The 21,654-nt window shown below is 49.4% G+C and overlaps 1 protein-coding gene across 2 annotated transcripts in view; it reads right to left on the reverse strand.

The window, feature by feature from the left end:
- The window catches only part of LOC146859237 (polypeptide N-acetylgalactosaminyltransferase 17-like), a 1,122,647-nt gene that overhangs the window by 145,310 nt on the left and 955,683 nt on the right, over positions 1-21,654 (reverse strand). For both annotated transcript variants that reach the window (XM_085649922.1, XM_085649923.1), the window contains exon 8: positions 18,633-18,770. In XM_085649922.1, the coding sequence (XP_085506048.1) occupies positions 18,633-18,770 (138 nt within the window). The remainder of the gene's footprint in view (positions 1-18,632; positions 18,771-21,654) is intronic.

A 21,654-nucleotide genomic window follows, 5' to 3' on the forward strand; every position in this document is an offset into this window, starting at 1 on the left:
GGTGTTTATTGTAAATATGGGCGTGCCAGAGCCGTGCCAGAACTGTAGGCCATCCAGACTTTACACTTTTACATACAATTAATATAAATGGGAATCCTTGACAAATTCAGTTGTTATACTGCAAAAGTGACACAGACCGAGCCCACTTGGCCACACATTAGACTTCATCAATTAAGCAACAATAAAGGATTCTAGATGCCTTTTTAATCATTTAATTAGGTGTTGCAGGACACAAACCAGGCTGAGCCTGAGAATACAGGAACTAAAAGATGTAGGGGCATATTATCAATGCCATATTGCCGCTTTTGCAGCACTTTTTGCCGAAAAAGCGGCGATAATTTTATCGCCCTATTATCAAGCCTGCGCTAGCTGTAGCTTTTTCTATCGCCTTGCATGTCAGCGATATTTATCGCTAATGACAGGCAAGGTAGGCGTTCCTAACCAAAATAACACGTTAAAAGTCGCTAACAGCACTTGCTGAATTACCAATGTTGTCCCGCGATAACCTAATTTGCGCTAAGCCACGATGAACACAGGTTTTTAACACCTGATTAAAACCTGACTAAACATGTTGATACAAGGGAGCAGTAGTGGCTCGTGGAGGGAGTTCGGTGGGGCAGTGAGGCGGGGCGGGGGAGGGACAGGGTGGGGGAAATGTAAACACCGGAATATGGATGAACGGGGGTAACTACACATTTAAATTAGGAAAACGAATTCCTTTGAGCACCCTGCATCGCATTTTGCGATGCAGCGCGTGCAACGAAATTCGTTTTATTAATTTAAAAGTGTACTTACCTCCGTTCATCCATATTCCGGTGTTTACATTTCCCCACCCTGCCCCTCCCCCGCCTCACTGCCTCACCGAACTCCCTCCACGAGCCGCTACTGCAAGGGAGACTAGCCCTGATCTCGCTCACAGACACCAAAGAGGTAGAGCTCATGCTGCATCATTAGCCCCTTAACATGTATAAAGGTGCCGTTGTGCAGTACCACGTAAGATCACAGCATCCGGCATGTCACATTAAATTAATGGTAGCATTACATACATTTTAAAGTGTTTTTCATGCTGCAGAGTGCAAGGTGGCTGCCAGGTTAATTGTTAAATGACAAGCAATGAGCTTGTGGAAAGCTGTTGTTGGACCCGGCCTCGTGGCGTGGTCCTTAACCCCCTGGATTGTGCCTGTTCCCCGCCCCGGCCGTCACCGGCCACCCGTCTGAACTGCACCAAGGCCCTTCACCCGGAGCTGCACGTGGTCGCATACTCCTCGTGGTTCCGCCATCTTGTTGGCCTCCACGTCACGCCGTGCACCAGCCGGCGCGACCCCGCTCAACCCGGCCTCGACCCCAGCGAAGCCCCGACATCGAGGCACCACGAACTAGCCAGGGGGTGCCGCAGGAACCATTCATCGCCCCCGGCGGAGGACAGTATCGATGGGACCCCCAACTGTCCTCCCCTCTCGAGGTGTGATTGCCCTGCAACTCCCATGGGCCTGGCGCCTCTCCTGCTGGGCGTCTGGCCACCTCCACCCGGCCACTCCGCCCCCTCGGGCGCATAGGTCCGGACATCAAAGGGCTCCAGACCTATATCTGGGGCGACCCCACCACAGCTCGGCAGTTGTATCCTGGAGTCGAGAGCCCTGCTGATTGAATCGCGGCTGACCCTACGGATAAGAACTCTTGTCGGAACCATCACGAGCCCTGCTGACTGCGTCGCGGCTCCTTCTTGTGCACCCTTTCTGAACCACCTGGAACATCGGAGCCCTGCTGACGCTGTCGCGGCCCACCCTCGCTGAAACCTTCCTCGGAGCCCTGCTGACGACGTCGCGGCTCGAGCTGAGCAGAAACCATCTTGAGAGCCCTGCTGATTGAATCGCGGCTCTCCACGAACTGTACGCCAGAGCCCTGCTGACGCCGTCGCGGCTCGACCCACCCAAGATCCGGAGGTCCTCCAGCTTGAGGATAAGAACTGGGCCCCAGGTACCCTCGTACCGCACTCCTGCCAAAGACTGTCCCGCTACCCCTACCCTTCCAAAGAGACACTGAGACTGTTGGTGGATCCCTCGATCCCTTCGTGTAAATATTGACCTCGTAACCTTTTTATTGCTGATAAAGAATTGCTTGTCACCAGACAACCTCCTTGAGTCCTGTGTGGTGGTGTTACTGTGCTAGTACGTAATAGGAGAAGGATCTCACAGGGGACTTCTCGGCAGTGCTCGGCTACTTCGTGCAGTGAGAGGGCCCCCCTTGGTGGTCTCACCGACTCCTCGGGGTCCGCCCTCCAACATTTGGTGGCCAGCGACGGGATCCGAGCCGAACGCAGTACGTACCAGCCAGTACCCACTAGCTACTCATCCAAACGAATAGCATCATGAGCAGCCAGGAAAACAACGCGACAATGGAGTTCCAGCCCGAACGGCTGGAAGAATATACGCACAAAGAACTAAAACAGTTCTGCAAAGACAAAGGCATTGCAACCACCAGCCTAGGTACCAAAGAAGAGATGCAGAAAGCTCTGAGGGCATGGTTGGAGGCCGGGGCAGGCCCCTCCCAGGAAGAAGGGCCCTTGCCCCTGACGGAGACCGCAGCAACCGCACTGACTCCGGCAACCGGAGGAAGAAAGAGCCTAGAAACCGGCCTCTCAGAAGAAGAAATACGAGAGCGGGAAAAGGTCCGGAGCCACGAGCTAGAGCTCGCCCGACTGCGGCTGGACGGCGAACTCCAGCTGGCAGAAAAGAAACTGGCCCTCGAGCAGCTACGCCTTCAAGAAGAGATAGAAGAGAAGAGACGACACCGGGAGTTGGAGGAAAAGAAACTAACTCTTGAGCACGAGCGCAGTCTCAAGGAACTCGAGATCAAGGCCAAGAACGGAGGGACCGACACCCCCAGTACTAGAGACACTCTACCGCCTTCCGAGGCCAAGGTACATATCCCGAAAGAGGTCGTCAAGGAGTATTACAAGAATGACGACATCCAAAAATGGTTTAAGGCCTACGAGGTGGCCATGACCTCCCATCGGGTGCCCCGAAAAGACTGGGGCGCAGGCCTGTGGGGGCGATTCCTGAGTGAAGGACGGGACACGCTGCTCCAGCTACCGGAGGAGGTGATGACCTCCTATGATCACATGAAGGAGGCCCTGCTCACCCGCTACGGGCTAACAGCGGAAATGTACCGCCAGCGGTTCAGAGACTGCAAGAAAATCCCGGGTACCACATGGGTGGAATATGTGGACTTTTTCAGTCGGGCCCTAGAAGGGTGGATCAAAGGAAGCAAAGTAACCACCTACGGGCAGCTGGTCGACCTCATCGTGTGGGAACATCTTTCCAACAATTGCTTCGTGGAACTGAGACAGCACCTCCTCGACAGCAAAATGACCGACCCGCGAAAACTTGCCGTCGAGGCCGATCGATGGGTCAACTCCCGGGTCCCCCGGAGCTCAATGGGGGAGTACCAGAGGAACCCCAACGGACCCCCACGCCAGCGCGGTGGGGGGGGAGGGCCGAACAGGAACCGAGACCCTCCCGCCGGGGCCCCCAGGAGCCCCCCTCGAGGGCCACCGCAGCCACATCTCTCCCCGAGCCTAGCCCGAAGGGTGGGCCCGGCCCGACCCGGACCACGGCCACCAGTGACCTGCTATGGCTGCCAACAAACCGGACACTTTGCCAGCGATCCGGCCTGCCCTCTGAACCGAAGAAACGGGGCCGGCGGGCCCCCGCCCCGGCAGCTGACAGCCGCCGCCTTGGGGGGAGGAGAAGAGGAAGAGGAGGCCCTCGACCGAGAGAACACTGAGTGGGAGCCGGCAGCCATGTCCCTGGTCTGCCTGGGTAGCCGAGAGATGGTACCCTGCGCCCCCATCCCAACCAACACCCAGAAGTACCGGCAGCAGGTCACGGTCAACGGGCAACGGGCCGAAGCCCTTCGCGACACGGGCGCCAGCATCACCGCTGTCCGCTGCCACCTGGTGACCCCTGAACAGATTCTACCGAATGTGCTGTGCCCCGTACGGACGGCCGACAACAGTGAAAGCCTATGCCAGATGGCCCTGGTCCCCTTCGAGTGGGGAGGGGTGACGGGCCTGCTGAAGGTGACAGTGCGCGACGACGCCCCGGTCGACTGTCTCCTGGGGAACGACTTGGAAAGTTCCCCCTGGGCTCAAGTAGAGCGACGAGAGCACCTCCGAATGTTGGGACTGGCTGATTGGGCCTGCGCCATCACCCGGTCCATGACCGCCCAGGCCCCCCGCTCATCCTCGACCTCCGGGACCACCCAACCCGAGGGGCTCACACCCCCTCCCACCAGCAGCGAGGAGGAGGCGGACACCGACCCTGGGCCCAGCGAATCCTCCCCCGAAGAGGTGGCTTCTCCGAGCGTCCTACCAGAGCTGACGCAATGGCAACACGAAGGGGGCCCCACCCGAGAGCAGTTCCAGCAAGAGCAACAGTCCTGTCCCTCTCTCGAAGGGGTCCGACAACAGGCGACCGCGCAAGCCAACGGTGACCAGACCGGCACCCACTGGATCTACTGGGCCGAGGGCCTGTTGTACAGTGAACAGAAAGTAGCAGAACTCGGGGCCAGCCGCGTGTTGGTGGTCCCCCTCCGCTTCCGGGAGTTCCTTCTCAACCTGGCCCATGATATGCCCCTCGCCGGACACTTGGGGCAAGACAAAACGTACAGTCGTCTGGTGACCCACTTCTACTGGCCCCGGATGCGGAGAGATGTGGACAACCACTGCTGGTCCTGCCAGACCTGCCAAGCCAGCGGAAAGACGGGGGGTCGGGTCAAGGCCCCCCTCCAGCCCTTTCCCGCCGTCAGCACCCCGTTCGAACGGGTCGGAATCGATATTGTGGGACCCCTGGACCCCCAAACCGCCCTGGGCCACCGCTTCATCCTGGTCCTTGTGGACCACGCCACCAGGTACCCGGAGGCGGTCCCGCTAAGAACTATAACGGCCCCTGTGGTAGGCCGGGCCTTGATGGGGATCTTCTCCCGAGTGGGATTCCCCAGCAAAGTGGTGAGCGACCGCGGCACGAACTTTATCTCCAGGTACATGCGGTCCCTGTGGCAACAGTGCGGGGTCACCTACAAGTTCACGACCCCCTATCACCCTCAGGGGAACGGACTGGTTGAGCGGTTCAACCGAACATTAAAAGGGATGATCCAGGGCCTGGAAGAACCCCTCAGGCGGAAATGGGATGTCCTGCTGCCCTGCCTCCTGTTTGCCTATCGGGAGGTCCCGCAGAAGTCCCTGGGGTTCAGCCCGTTTGAACTATTGTATGGACACCCGGTCCGCGGACCGCTCAGCCTGGTCAAGGAGGGCTGGGAGATGAAACCCCGAGGCGCCCCTCCTGACGTCTACCGATACCTCCTGACCCTCCGAAACCAGACCCGCAAGTTCCGAGCCATGGCCGAAGCCAACCTCGAGGCCAGCCAGGAGGACATGAAGCGGTGGTACGATCGCAACACCTCTACTGTAGAATTCGAGCCAGGTCAGAAAGTATGGGTCATGGCCCCGGTCGAACCCGGCGCCCTCCAGGACAAGTGGACCGGGCCCTTCAAGGTGGTGGAGAAGAAAAGTCCCGTCACATACCTGGTCGATCTGGAGTCCCCCCGGAACCCCCTCCGGGTCCTACATGCTAACAGGCTAAAACCCCACTTCGCCCGGACCGAACTGAGCCTGCTGCTGGCGACCGACGAGGGGGGCGAGGACGACTCCGAGCCCTTGCCCGACCTCTTGCAATCCGACATTCACGATGGATCGATCGAAGGGGTCCAACTCGCCTCGTCCCTGACCCCGGAACAGCGCAACGACTGCCAGCAATTACTGCGGGACTACGCAGCCCTCTTCTCTCTCACCCCGGGGGTGACCCACTGGTGCGTCCACGACGTCGACACCGGGGAGAGCCCCCCCATACGACACAGAGCCTACCGGGTGCCTGACCGAGTGCGGGCCTGCATCCAGGCCGAAGTAGCGAAGATGCTGGCCCTGGGGGTCATCGAGCCTTCCGACAGCCCGTGGGCCAGCCCTGTCGTCCTGGTGCCCAAGGCCGCAGCTCCCGGTCACCCCCCGGAGTTGCGATTCTGCGTGGACTACCGAGCCCTGAATGCAGTAACCAAGACAGACGCACACCCGATACCCCGGGCCGACGAACTCATCGACCGCCTAGGGGCCGCTCGCTACTTGAGCACGCTGGACCTCACCGCCGGGTACTGGCAAATCCAGCTCACCCCCGGCGCACAAGAAAGATCCGCCTTTTCGACTCCGGATGGGCATTACCACTTTCGGGTGATGCCCTTCGGAATGAAGAACGCCCCGGCCACCTTCCAGAGACTGGTGAACAAGGTTTTGGCCGGGCTTGAGGCCTTCAGCGCGGCCTACTTAGATGACATTGCCGTGTACAGCAACCACTGGGCCGAGCACCTCCGTCACCTGAAGGCCGTCCTGGCCGCCCTCCAGCAGGCCGGGCTCACAATCAAGGCCAGCAAATGCCAAATCGGCCACGGATCCGTGACCTACCTGGGCCATCAAGTGGGGAGCGGGCAGGTGGCCCCCCTCCAAGCGAAGATAGAGGCCATCAAGACCTGGGAACCCCCCACTACCCAGACCGCTGTCCGGGCCTTCCTGGGCCTCACCGGATACTACCGGCGGTTTATCCGGGACTATGGGAGCATTGTTGGCCCCCTCACAGAGTTAACGTCCAAAAAGCAGCCCAAGAAGGTACACTGGACACCCCGCTGCCAAACAGCCTTCGACACCCTAAAAACAGCCATGTGTACTGCTCCGGTGCTGCAGGCCCCGGACTACCAGAAGGAGTTTGTAGTACAGACGGACGCCTCCGAGTATGGGATCGGGGCCGTCCTATCCCAAGCCGACGAAAAGGGGCTCGACCGACCAGTGGCCTTCATCAGCCGACGACTACTGCCCCGAGAGCAACGCTGGAGCACTATTGAGCGCGAGGCCTTCGCTGTGGTGTGGGCCCTCAAGAAGCTCCGGCCCTACCTCTTTGGCGCCCACTTCCGGGTCCAGACCGACCACCGGCCCTTGCAATGGTTAATGCGAATGCGGGGCGAGAACCCCAAGCTGCTGCGATGGTCCATCTCACTACAAGGGATGGACTTTGACGTCGAACACCGGCCCGGCAATGACCACGCCAACGCCGACGGCCTGTCCCGCTTCTTCCGCCTTGACGAGGAGAATCCCCAAGGAGATGGGTGACTCTCCATGCCTTCGGCTGGGGGGGACGCCTGTTGGACCCGGCCTCGTGGCGTGGTCCTTAACCCCCTGGATTGTGCCCGTTCCCCGCCCCGGCCGTCACGGGCCACCCGTCTGAACTGCACCAAGGCCCTTCACCCGGAGCTGCACGTGGTCGCATACTCCTCGTGGCTCCGCCATCTTGTTGGCCTCCACGTCACGCCGTGCACCAGCCGGCGCGACCCCGCTCAACCCGGCCTCGACCCCAGCGAAGCCCCGACATCGAGGCACCACGAACTAGCCAGGGGGTGCCGCAGGAACCATTCATCGCCCCCGGCGGAGGACAGTATCTATGGGACCCCCAACTGTCCTCCCCTCTCGAGGTGTGATCGCCCTGCAACTCCCATGGGCCTGGCGCCTCTCCTGCTGGGCGTCTGGCCACCTCCACCCGGCCACTCCGCCCCCTCGGGCGCATAGGTCCGGACATCAAAGGGCTCCAGACCTATATCTGGGGCGACCCCACCATAGCTCGGCAGTTGTATCCCGGAGTCGAGAGCCCTGCTGATTGAATCGCGGCTGACCCTACGGAGAAGAACTCTTGTCGGAACCATCACGAGCCCTGCTGACTGCGTCGCGGCTCCTTCTTGTGCACCCTTTCTGAACCACCTGGAACATCGGAGCCCTGCTGACGCTGTCGCGGCCCACCCTCGCTGAAACCTTCCTCGGAGCCCTGCTGATGACGTCGCGGCTCGAGCTGAGCAGAAACCATCTTGAGAGCCCTGCTGATTGAATCGCGGCTCTCCACGAACTGTACGCCAGAGCCCTGCTGACGCCGTCGCGGCTCGACCCACCCAAGATCCGGAGGTCCTCCAGCTTGAGGATAAGAACTGGGCCCCAGGTACCCTCGTACCGCACTCCTGCCAAAGACTGTCCCGCTACCCCTACCCTTCCAAAGAGACACTGAGACTGTTGGTGGATCCCTCGATCCCTTCGTGTAAATATTGACCTCGTAACCTTTTTATTGCTGATAAAGAATTGCTTGTCACCAGACAACCTCCTTGAGTCCTGTGTGGTGGTGTTACTGTGCTAGTACGTAATAGGAGAAGGATCTCACAGGGGACTTCTCGGCAGCGCTCGGCTACTTCGTGCAGTGAGAGGGCCCCCCTTGGTGGTCTCACCGACTCCTCGGGGTCCGCCCTCCAACAGCTGTGCACTGTGCGCCTGGTGTGTACTATGACACTACAGCTTTTTGAAATTATTCAGTTTATTTCTAACAATAACAACATAAATTCAACCTCTTGTTGCTATATCACACATTTATGGCTTAATAGAGTTTGTATTCAATATACTTTGGTGTACATGTTAAAGAATGATACACATAAGAATCACTTCATAGTACATCATCATTGAATTTCATCACAACATTACATAATCATTGCATAACATTATAGTATGTATGCCCAATGCATTTCGGAACACAGTGGTTCCTTCATCAGGGGATGATCTGTGCTGGATTATTGCATGATGTACACTCTGAGGATTAAAAGTGCAAGCTCTATTGTGTGATGTTCAAAATTACGAATGATGGCTTGACGCCGAAGACTCAAATTTCTCATTGATTCAGGTATATTAGTAGAAGTGGACAAACTTCTACTTTGCTGTCGCACCGCAAATTTAAAACTCATTCAAGTTGTAAAAAAGAAAACCACAAACGGAGTGCTCTCCCCACCACATAACTTCTGCCAGGTTAATTGTGCCAGTGATCTTGTGATACAGGGTGTTTTAAGGAGGTTTGGCGGGGGTTTTAAGGCATATTCTCACGTTAGATTAAATGTTATGTCGCTAACGCCCCGATGCCACCATTGGTGCAGGAAACCAGGGTTCCAGCCTCGAGGTCGCGTCCACATCCTGTGATTCTGGGCAAATTACTTAATCTCCCCGCGCCTGAATATGTTATGTAAATACGGTGCTCATGTACAGCGCTCCAATACCTTCGGGTCGAGTTCGCGCTATATAAAAGATGCAAAAAAAATAAAATAAAAAAATATATCGCATGAATCAGGACCGCATGTTAGCGGCAGTTACCGCGTACTTTCACTGCCAATATCGCTTGATCTCAAACTCTTAATACCATGGTAACAATGCGAAATTCCTCGGGGAAAGTATGCGATAAAAAAAGCATGATATCTGTCGCAGGCGATGGTTATCGTCCGTGCTTGATAATATACCCCTTTGAATGTTGACTTAGTGGTTTGGTCTAAGTGGAGTAGACTGACTATTAAAATAAGAGGTTAGTAAATTAGCATATAGTTTGAAAGACTTTGGGGCATATCAACAAGGGCTTTATCTCTGCTTTGTTGGCTTTAAAAGCCAAAAAAGGAGAGATAAAACTAGCGCCCTATCAACAACAGGGTGCTAACATGCAAATTTGCATGTTAGCACCCTTTTACTCTACGCTTCCCCTTGCATCTCTAATGAGATGCAAAGGGGGCGTTCCAGAGTAAAATAATAGGAGAAATGTCACTAAGCGACATTTCTCCTATTATCAAGAATGTCGCTAACCCTGTTAGAGACAAAAAAAGCAGCGCTAACCGCGGTTAACGCTGCTTTTTTACGTCTGGTATTTTTCTGACTTAGCCATGATATCCTATGGAAGGAGGATATCATGGCTAAGTTTGCCTGTCCCTATCAACAAGGTAACGTGAGATTATCGCTGGGTTTCCAGAGATAATCTCACGTTAGCCTGTTAGCGTGAAGATTTTTACCGCTATTGAGATAAGCGTTGCTAATAGCACGCTATCTCAGCGATAAAAATTCAGCTAGCCGGCGATAATTATCCTAGCGCTAAGTGCGCTTAGAGATAATTATCGCGGGTTGTTGTTCAGTTCAGTTCAGTAGTACTTTATTTCGGCAATTTTAGCCATAAAAGTCAACATAACAATAAAAAATACAGTTTGCATACATGACCATATATAATTACGATTACAACAATTAGCAAAAATGGCGTACTCCATGATTATACAATACCGATTTTAAAACAATAAATAGGAATATTTTAGTTAAAAGCCAGTTTTTCATATAAAAAAGATAAATGACAATAAAATAAGGCTGAGAGAGACTAAATGCATTAACTGTGGAAAAGGAAATGGGTAGATACTGCTTCTTGGATTACAAATTATAACCAGACCTTTTCCTGATGAGATATATATTAAATAAGAATCTACTTATACCAAAAACCATCAGTTGAGAGGTATCAGATTTTAGTATACGCTCTGCCACTTTATAAGATCTAACCCCCACATGATTACAAAGTGGTTTGATCCAACAGAGCCTCGGTTTCTTATACGCTGGGCAAAAAAAGAGGAGATGAGCAACATCTTCCCTTACCCCTAAGGAACAAAGAGTACAGAGATCCGAACCTATTTCCCCACCCCACCTGCATGTGTAGGCGCTGATCAATAAAACCCCATATCTAAATTGCAAATATAATGATTTTGCTAGCGGAGGGCCAATCTCATCCATAAATTCTTCAAAGTTTGGTATATCTTTTATGTTTAGGAAGTTCTGTGTCAATATGCCATACGTCGATCCAAATATTAGTTCGGCGTAGACATAGGACCAGAAAGTATTTAAAGGACAAAGTTATATTCTGGGGTGCTTCCCAAAAATGAGAGAGGCCTAATCTTTTAAACCACTTATATATATATTTTAGCCATGGGGTTTTCAGGTGCTCATCAATCTGAATAAGTTCAGTCAACCCACACTTGTAATCATTCAGTTCTGGAGTAGACCAGACCCTTACCCAATACAGCATTGGTCTCAGTAGTGCTAGATACTCTGTTCTTTTAAAATTGATATCAAGTAATACAGGGACAAGAGGAGTTCTAGTTGGAATTTTAAGCAGCCTGCGTACAAAATTATTTTCAACTTTCCCAAATTTGCTGTTACTGCAACATCCCCATACTTCAGCACCATAGAGGGCAGCTGATTGAGCCTTCGCTTTAAATACCTCGAGTGCTGGAGAAATTGCTTTAGACTCACTAGCACCATGCACTTTCAGAATAGGTAATGAATTTTATTGGAGAACTAGTGTACTTTTGTGTACTTTTGTCCAGCTGACCTTTCCAAGTCAAATTATTATCCAGCGTTAGACCCAAATAGCTGAAACTATCTACCTGTTCCAATTTGCGATTCTTTAAGAACAAATTGTTCCTATTATTATTTTTTTGGGGGTTTATGACCATATATTTGGTCTTAGTTGGATTTATTTCTAATCCCTTCTCCTCGCAATATATTTGGAAAGTGTTCACCAAATTTTGTAAACCCCTTGGGGTCTGGGAAATAAGAATAGTATCATCAGCAAATAGTAAAGAACTTATTGTTTCTCCATCTAGTTTCGGGGAGTCGTGAACACAATTCTTTAGGAAGGTTGGAATGTCGTTAACAAACAACGAAAAAAGTGTAGGGGCAAGCACGCAGCCTTGGCGCACACCTCTATCTACGGGGATGGCTCTGGAAAGTTCACCACCCTTCCCCCATCTAATTTTAGCGTAATTCCCTGTATGTAACTTAATCAATTCATTAAGTAACTCACCAGGAACCGCCATCTTCCTTAATGTAGACCATAGCAAGTTGCGAGGAACAAGGTCGAAGGCGGCCCTTAAGTCTATAAAAGCCACAAAGAGACTACCCTTCCTAATATTTATATATTTCCAACAAATACACATAAACCTAAATACCTGGTCGACTGTGCTGATTTTAGATCTAAAACCTGCTTGGTATTTGGTTAATATCCTTGTCTCCTCAATCCATCCTAAAAGCCTATTTAAAATATGTCTGGCAAAAATTTTTTGTAAAATATCTATTAAACTAATAGGATGGTAATTGCATGGATCATAACGGTCACCTTTTTTGAAAATTGTTATATTATCTTCCCCTTTTCCATGATTCGGGGATCGGTGTACCAGCCACTATTGAGTTACTTAGAAAATTTATATATGGGCCCCACACTTCCATATCATGTTTTAATAAATCGCCAGGGATTTTATCAGGGCCAGGGGCTTTACCCATTTTAACAGCCTGTAGTGCCAAGTTAGTTTCTACTAAGCTAAAATATAATGGGACAGTACTCGTATTTAAAATGGGTTCGTTGTCGTTGAGGGGCATGTCATCCTTATCGTTGAGGGACATGTCATCCTTACTAATAGAATAAAGTTTAGCGAAATGATCACACCAGGTGCTTTCGTCAAGGTAAACATCCTTAGAGGAATTACCCTTCTTATTTCCATTAGCAATTAAATTCCAGAATGTACTCTGATCGTGTTGTTTGGCCGCACACAATAGATCATCCCATAACTCAGAGTCCCATGTTTTTTTTGCTTGAGTCATAGTTTTATTGTAGAGCAATCTAGCATTTTTAATATCCAATTGGATCCTAGATTTTACAGCCATAATCAGCCTTGATTTTGCTGATGTACAATCTTGATTATACCATGGGTTTCCTGACTCTGGGTGATCCTTTCCCCTTTTCCCATCTTGTTTGTATGTTTTACTCAGGAGGGGGGGTTAAAGCGTCGATCAGCTTATAATGTAATTCAAGCACACCCTGTGAACCTAATAAAGGCGACTGGGATGCACCGATAATTTCATTGAATTTGTTATAAATATTGGTCAGTGCTTCTTTTTTCCCCAGTATGTATGACCATTTTACGGCACGCCTATTATTGGATATCTGTGTTTCCCCAACTGGGGAGTTTAATAGACCCTCTTCATTCATACTACGAGCAAATGGTAAAGGGTCTAGCCATAATTGAAGAGGGAAATGATCACTTTCCGTTCTGGGATCTATCTTAAAGTCAATTAATAAGCCCCATAAATTCCGAGAGGCCATTATAAAATCTAAGTGTGACCTAAGTGTTCCCTTAAAAAAAGTAGGGGCTGGCGGATTATCGGAACGGAAACGGCCATTGCATGCTTTCAGATCATGAGACACAGTCATCTGCAAGATCTGTATAGCAGCTATTGTGCTTTTAACAGGTCTTACAGGCACCAGGGGCATGATATCATTGGCAGCATCTTGTTCATCGAACAATCTTTCCAGGCCCTGAATAGGCTCATATTTACTGTTAAAATCCCCACACACTAACACCTTGGCATTTTGTCCTAGGTCATCTAAAACGGAGTCCAAGGTTTCTATCACCTTTGATTCCTTGTTGGATGGGTATGGTCTATTATAAATATTTATTAAGTAAATAACCCCTTCCCCTCTTGTCGCAATTTTTAAGCCTAGCAAATCAGGGCAGGGAATAGACAGCTGAATAACGTCTATTACCATGGAGACTTTAATCCAAATGACCAGCCCCCCAGATGCCCTTCCTCTGTTTGATGGGATTGCTTTGGAGCTAAAAGTTTTGTATCCTAATCTATGGGAAGTTTCTATCAACCAAGTTTCTTGTAAAAGGATAATATCAAAGTTCTCAATGTAAGAACACCATACTGCATCCTTCATATTCCTGGAAAGGCCAGCAATATTCCAAGATATTAACCTTATTTTGGAGACATCTTTTGCACATAGTAAGGATGTACCCAGAGAAATATCTGCTCCAACAGTATCAGGCACAGATGTGGCTAGGGAATCGTCTATGATATTACCTAATACCTCCAGCTGTATCGGTTGGGATTTTAAAACCGTATCCACTCCTACTGCGTCACCCTGCCGGGCATAAATAGTCCTAGCTATTTCTGGCAACTCATCTGCATCCAGGTCCAAAGAGCTTGGTGCTACTGAGATTATTGGATAAAAAACATTGCTACTCGTGTGGGTCTCCCTCGACAGGGTATCTAGTACAGGTACTGGTATTTTTTTGACAACCTTTTTAAGTCAATCATTAGAATCCAAGGAACTTAAAGCAGCAAATCTATTTTCGGTCGGGATAGCAAAGATTGGTGCACCCTGAATACAAGTGGGTCCTTTCCTAATCATGGTTTGAATTGGCCTGTCAAATTGACTATAAAAATAACCTAAGGGGTGAACCCTCACGTCGTTCTCCCCTAGTACAAGTGTTGCAGCTCTTAATTGGATGGTCACAACATGTTGGGGGTGTCTAAAATGTATAATGACACAATCTCCCTTACATGACTTTTTTGCATTACCTATCTAAGGGACTCGTCTAGTAGACAAAATTTGGTCGGAGAGATTTATAGGAAAACCAAAATTTTTGTTTAACCGAGCGAGTGATTTCCGTTTAAGTGAGTCATGGTCTTCCTCTCGATTTTTAGATATTGCTGAATCTAAAGGTGGGACATTTGAGAGGACGATCACGTAGGGTTCACAAGCTGGTGGGAGATTAACAGGATATGATTTTTGCACCAAAACTTTGGACCTCTCACTACTAGATAGGGCTGCATTCGTTCGAATGCTACTACCAGCTACATTCGATGATCTAGTAGAACTTGGGCAGCTCGCTGCCTCATTTACAGACGGCAATACTGAGTGAGCAGGTTGTAACAATATCTCAGGCGGTTATATGGGCTGTTTTAACTTCTCTAGAGTGCCGCCCAATCTTAAAACTTCATTAGATAACAAATCGATCTTTTCCACAAGGGGCTTAATCGAAAGTGCTAATTTTTCCTCGAAAATCTTAGTGATAAGCCCCAAAAGGGCTGAATTCTCATCTCTATTAGTGGTCGGGGTCTCTGTTTGGGCCTGCGTACTTTTTTGAGGATGACCCAGCAATAATTTTTGATGAACGCTCCCCCGCTTAATTTGAGTCTTTCTGCACTTCCTAACAGCCCTTTTTGGAGGGGAACAAGGTGTTACAGGCTCATTAGGAGACTCCAGTAGATTTTGGCATTGGTCAACATGGACCACAGGGGAATTTACCAAGTTCTCCAATAGGGGAGTTTCAATTTGAGAGCCTAATACAGTAGAGGTAGTAATACTAGCATCTGAGGCTAGCGACACATTTCCAATAGGGGAATCCTTCCCCAATGATTTCCTCCTTTCGTTATTAATTAAGTTAACCCTTTTAACCAAATAATTATCCATAGTAGTTATATTCTTGGCCATAATAAAAATGCCCCTCACGTGTTTTGACAATCTAAACTATAATATGCAAAAGGGTTTAGCAATAAATCAATGAATCTAAAAGCCTACGCAGAGACAATTAAATACTTCTTATAAACCCTGAGCAGTAACTTACATGAGCTCCCAGTACATTGACTAGCAATGTCTAGCGATATTACCCAAATGAATACCCTGAAGCTCGATAGCCACTATTAACAGATGTCTCAGCCTGGCTAGCAATGTGCAATATAACAATAGTATTATACAGTCACCCAGCAGTCATTACACCTTAGGGGGGTATCCCGACCCAACCTCTTCCGGCCTCCTAACGGCCACACAACGGGCCGCCCTTTGCACGGGCTTAGCCCGGCGCCTGCCCGCGCGCGTCCCGCATCGCGGGGGGGCGGGATCTGTTAAGTAGCGCCTCCGGGCGCGCAAGATGCGTGGTTTCCGCTTCCTTAACGCAGAAGATCCTGGGTGTTGTGGTTCCTTCAAGCGCTCCCCCCACACAGCGGTCGCGGTTGCAGGCGACGGCGGGAGGGTAACGCAAGGGCCAGAGCGAAGCCAGTAGCCCCAGAAGTCTCAGGGCCTTACAGGTACGTGGCCTTACAGGTACGTGGCAGGACTCGGTCAAGCGTGGTCAGGGATTCTGTGCACGGCCCGGTTGTTGTTGATATGCCCCATAATTACCTGGGTACTAGTTATGAGGAAGATGCCACTGTTGAAGTAAAGACCCTTTAAAAAGGGGAGAGGGGCTGCGGGAATGGCAACAGTTTCGTAAAACATAGGCCTGAGTCTGGAGGTTTTCTTGTGCATTGAGCAGGTGGGTGTGAGAGGGTTTGTAGTAAAATATAGACGAAAATGTGTGGTTCAGAAAAGTTATACCTCTACTGCAGTTTATTTGCAGACTAAACAGAACTACGACATTTAAAAAATATTGAGCTTCGATAAAAAAAGAAATGTCTCTAATTTAAAGAGAGTTGCAACATTACATACAGTAAGGACTTGTGGTTCGGTGTATGCACCACAGGGAAAAGAGAACCTTAATGCAGTGGAATAGATCGGCAGAGTAGCGTTGGCGACAGTCAAACATATTGCATGATCGAGCGAATGTGGTGGAGGGGGAAGAGAGTTAGGAAACGAGCGAAGGAGGCAGCCGCAGAGGAGGTGGAAGTAAGAGAAGAGAGAAAGGCTAACCCCGCTAAGAGCCACGCATGAGCGGTTAGACTAACGCAGTTTAGTGCTGGTGTTCACACCGCCACACTAAAACACTAATATCACACATAACTGCAGATTTTCTTTGCACGAGCAGGCACTGTAGCACTGTGCACTCAGATAAACTTATCAGCCAGCACCCTTGCTGAGCTGTTCCAAACAGTTATTATGCACTGGACCCCAGTTTAGAAGAGATGTCCTGTTGCTATGGAAACGGACCTGTTTACTAAATTGACCTGAGACTAGCTAAGCTGTTTACTTTACTTTTACTGAAGCTAGAAAAAGTTTCTTACATGGCCTAACACTGGGTTATAAAGCTTTATGACTACATATTTATCTAAACTGCATTTTCTCGGCAGACAGCACAGAACAATTGTCACACATGATCCAGTTGTATTTACCATTATGTGTGAAGGATTATTACCACTGTTAAAAAACTGACAGCACCAAACTCAGGAAAAGGAAATTGTTGGACTTGGCCCTCTCTGCAGGGTGGCCATGCAAACGTTTTGCCTTTACGCCTCCTGCTTTGCAGGATGCGTTTTGTTGGCTTTAGGACAGGCACTGCTAACCATTGGTAAAGTGTTGGTGCTCTCCCCCTAAAACATTAAAAAATTGACCTACACCTGATTGGCACATTTCATTTATGTATAAGTCTCTAGTATAAGGTACTGCAATTAAACAGGTCCTGTAACTTAAATGCTACTAATGGGCCTACAGTGTTCATTGGGCCACCAACTAAAGTAGCAAATTAAAACATGCCTTATGTCTGCCATTGCAGCCTGTATTGCAATTTTAAACTGCCATTCTAATCTGGCAAAATAAAACTTTTCCCGGCCTATGCCTGCCTTTTAAATATATATAAATCATCCACAGGTAGGCCCTAAAGGCTCATAGGGCAGGATGCCTTGAATTAGAAAAGGAGATCAAGTGGGTTTGAGTGCTACATGTCCTGTTAGTGTAAAGCTCCTAAAGTCGTTTTTTTACTGTTCTAAGGCCTATCTCTACCACTGACTAATTCTTGATAACCTTATATCATTTATTAACTGCTAGGTTTGGATTGGGAGCAAGGAGAGATGTGATGTTTAGACTCAAATGAATTGTAATTTAAAATGAATTCTCTTTATCGCTAACATTGGATTTTAAGACACAATTCTGAAAGTGCCACTTTTAGAAAGTTGTTTTGGCAACAAATGAGGGACAGAATGCTGAATGAATTAAACATTCACCCTCAGTCAAGAGACCTGAGTTAAATCCATTGTTCTTTTGCCCACTACACCACCCCAGTTTGGACCCAGCCATAAGCAAATCAGTCTTGACCCTGCTCCTCATGGGAATAGTCCAGCCTGAACAGCCAAGCCGGGTCCTCTCTGGACCGGAAACAAGCATCCTGGGACCTGTTTCTGGGTAACACCCCTCATCAGCTAGGCTAACTTGAATCCAGTGGCACAGCGAGCAAAGGACCCACGTCTGCTCGACAGACAGTAGTGGCTGATACGGGTGCATAAGACCGCTAGAGCAAGCTTGAGATAGGAAGAAAGTTAATAAACACATACCAAAGAGCAAAACTATTTTTTGCCTGTGTTGGGAAAGCAAACCTTACCACGAACAAGGTATAAAAAACCTGGCTTGTAAACAATGTCTGCGAGGTCGAAAGATGAACTCATCTCTTAGGACTGGGACGAGGAAGACAGACAAGGAGGTAACAGAGACATATACCAGAGATACGAGGAGCTCCCACCTCATCAGGGACAAACTCGGTTAACTACATGGACATATTTTTGGGCACAGGCTTCCTGTCACTCCTTTTTCCCTGGAACCTCCTATTTTTTACCTCAGGGGTAAAGCTTTGATACCACCGCTCAAGTTACTGAAAAGAAGATTTTTGTGTGTTCCGCTAAAGGTAATTACTACTCAAGGTTTTTTTAACCAACCATTACAATTTTGCAGATGATTTAATCCATAGTAGCGATGCCACCAACATCAACATTTGACACAAAAATTGCCTCTGCATTCTGGTAATACAAGCAGGAATGTTCACATCAGGAGTGCTCTGACAGCTTCGCCCATTAATGCCTTCCAAGCACTGTCAGACCCATCATGTATTTACTAAACTGTTTCGGGGATACAAAAGGGCTCTAAACAGTTGAAATTGTGTCACATTACCTCCCCATAAGCAACAGTATTATTGTATCTTCTCATTTCTGGATACACGTTGTCCAGATACCAATCAAAGTTTTTGCACTTTAGGCTTTTCCTCAGTGCTCTTCTTTCAGAGACATCACCAATATCAATTCCTGGATTCTGAAAGAAAAAAAAAAATAATGCACATGCTACTGCACCAAGTAAACTGTATTTCATGTCCATGCATTTGTAGAGCATATTTTTCTTTATATTTAATTTGTTTTTCCCAGTTGTCCTGTTTCGTTTTGTCTTTACTCTTTTTCATACTTGGGCCCTCATTACGCGGTAGGGCGGACACTGTGGCAGAATCGGGACCAACTGACCTCCGGTCAGCAGTCCGACCGCAATATTAGGATGCAATCACACATGGTGTGGTTGCACGCTCCCATTTCTCTATGGGAACTTACTGCCGTAAACTGGTCGTAGCTCAATCTCCCATAGAGAAATGGGTGTTTTTGTTAATCCCTGAACCAAGTGGCAAGTGCCTGTCATGCGGCACAGGGATTAACCGAGCCTCCAACAGGAGGCCACTATAGCAAGGAGGATATGTTAGGGGCACCCAAAGTCCCTTTCCGACAGGCTGTTCATGTCAGAAAGCCCAGCATTAAAAGCCTGTGGAAAACTGACTTCATAATCCCCATGGCGTAAAAGCCGTACATAGGGGATTCTGAGAGCCTCCGACCGGCCGGTTTCAAATCCGACAGCCTTCATCGTAATAAAGCTGTCAGATTTGAAACCAACTATGTAAGTCAGAAAGCCTCCGACCTGTGTTTGAAGGCTTTCCGACTTACATCGTAATAGGGCCCTTGGTGTGAATGGCATCAAAAGTAGTTCACTAAAATTGTGTGTTCATTGAAATTCACTGTTCACTGAAATTGTGACAGCTAAATTTCGACAGCTCAAGATTGCCATCCCAAAGTACACATCATGTTCGATAAAATTAGGATCTGCAGATCTGTATAGGCACATATGGAATTTAAATACGTTTAGGCAATGGAAACAAAGCTGTGTTCTGCACCTACACTTGTCGAAATTTAGAAGGAAAACAGCTCACAAAGTGTGCACAGGGATTGTTTACATATTGCAAAATAGTTTTCACGTGGACAAAGAAGTACTCTGAGCTCTCTTTTGATGGGGGTCGGTGCTCCTCATTGAAACTGATAGAGACGTTTGAGGTCAAAACACCCCACAGTCACCTTGGCATTTTACATCTCTTCTTGTGTTGTTTTTTCAGATACCCTCACAGGGGTGATTGAGTCCAGAGTACTTCTAATGAAATACTGCTTTCAGGGACATTTTAAGGATTTTAGGGGGCCCGGCCAAACGTACTTTGGGGGCCCCTGTTTGAAATAGCTCTGAATTTATGACCCGATATCTGCTCTGTCATTCCTTTTTAGGTCTCGCCTGAGCCAGCGCATGCGCTGCGCTGGCGAGACATTTAGGAGTGGAGTTATCAAAGTGCTACCACACGCTTTTGCTGATCTAGCGCTTGCGGTTATGCGCGCGTGCACGCGCGCAGCTGCCAGCTTTCAGTGCCATCTGGCGCTCCTCCGCCCCTCCCTCGCCGCATCTCGCGTTAATTGAAAACATATGTGCAAACGCACTGCTTTCACTTTTGCCGCGGCGGGCGCTCGCGCACGCACCACTTTCGAAGCTGGGCTTGTCTTGTTTATCTCTTTCTGACAGGCTCTTCACCTCTCCCTCCCCTCTACTCCCTTTCTCCACCCGCCTCTTTAGACTCTTTCGTCTCTTCGCCTATATTCCTCTCACCCATCGGCTTGCTCACAACCTCCACCTTTTTCCACCTCATCCTCTCCGCCCCCGATCCATTTCATTTAAGTCCACATCTCTCTCCAGCGCGCGCGCGTGCACTCCCTCACCCCTCCCACTTGTTTTCTCTGTTGTTAACGCCGCTCTCTCTCTAGATCCATTCTGTAAATTTTCCAGCTCCTACGGTCAAACGCTACTGGCAGCATCCTGCCCGTCTCCGCTGCCCATGTTGCCAGGCCTGGCCCGGCTCCCAGGGTGACTCTGAGCGTGCAGTCCTCGAGTGCCTTTCTGACCCGTGTGAACCCAGCTCTTCGAAATGACCCCTCTGGAGCCTGCCCTGCTCCTCCTCCTAGCCTCTGCCCTGCGCCGCCAGAAGCATGGATCCCAGGCGGAATCCAACCTCAGCAGCAAGCTGCACACCAGAAGCGCCAAGGAGCAGAGCGGTAAGATGGCTTCCGCCGTGCCCTTGTTTATGTTACAACTTCTGGTACAAGTGTATGTGTCCTCAGTGCATCATAGAGGGCTTTGCGGAGGTGTCCCATTTTGATTTTAGGCCGGTGCGCCATTCCTGCATAATTTATGCCACAGTCGTCTATACTTCCTATGCACGCGCACTTTCCTCAAATATAAGGTGGACAACTTGTATTCTCATCTCTCCGATATTCCCACATGCGTTATTCTGAGGGCCTTTAGTTTGTACACAATGGTTTTCCCTGAATCCCGTTGTTTCTTTGTTTAATTGGTTTGGGTGTACACTGTTTCAGACCGCTCTAAATGACCTTGCATGCTTTTAAACGCCTGGTGGCCGGATGGGGCAGCTGGTGTGACCTACGCACTGGCGACCAGCCAGCCAAGCCTTTCCCATCCCCGCCAGGGTCTATCCCCAGTTAGAAACATTTCTGATGTTGGATCAGATCCCAGGAGTTCACTCCTTTTGAGGAATGCAGTTGTTAATTGTGAGGGGGAGGCACATGTTCCCGCTTCACGTCCTTCCTTCTTTGTGGGCGGGAGGGTATGCTTGCAGTTCTGCTGTTTCCAAGTGTTTACCTGTCATCACTCTTTGAAACCTCTCTAACTCCCTCATTTATGGCGTCGTCCCCCCGCTGGCACGCTGAATTGGAAACCAGTCTCTTTTGCCTGTGTTTGTTTAAACTCAGGTCGGTGCCCCTCCCATGGGTCTATTTGAATGAGATGTATGTTGTCCGTGTGCTGGAAACGTGCGTAAAATAGTGTC

This window comes from Triturus cristatus, chromosome 3_2 (assembly GCF_964204655.1).
Source record: "Triturus cristatus chromosome 3_2, aTriCri1.1, whole genome shotgun sequence".
NCBI classification, from domain to species: Eukaryota; Metazoa; Chordata; class Amphibia; order Caudata; family Salamandridae; genus Triturus; species Triturus cristatus.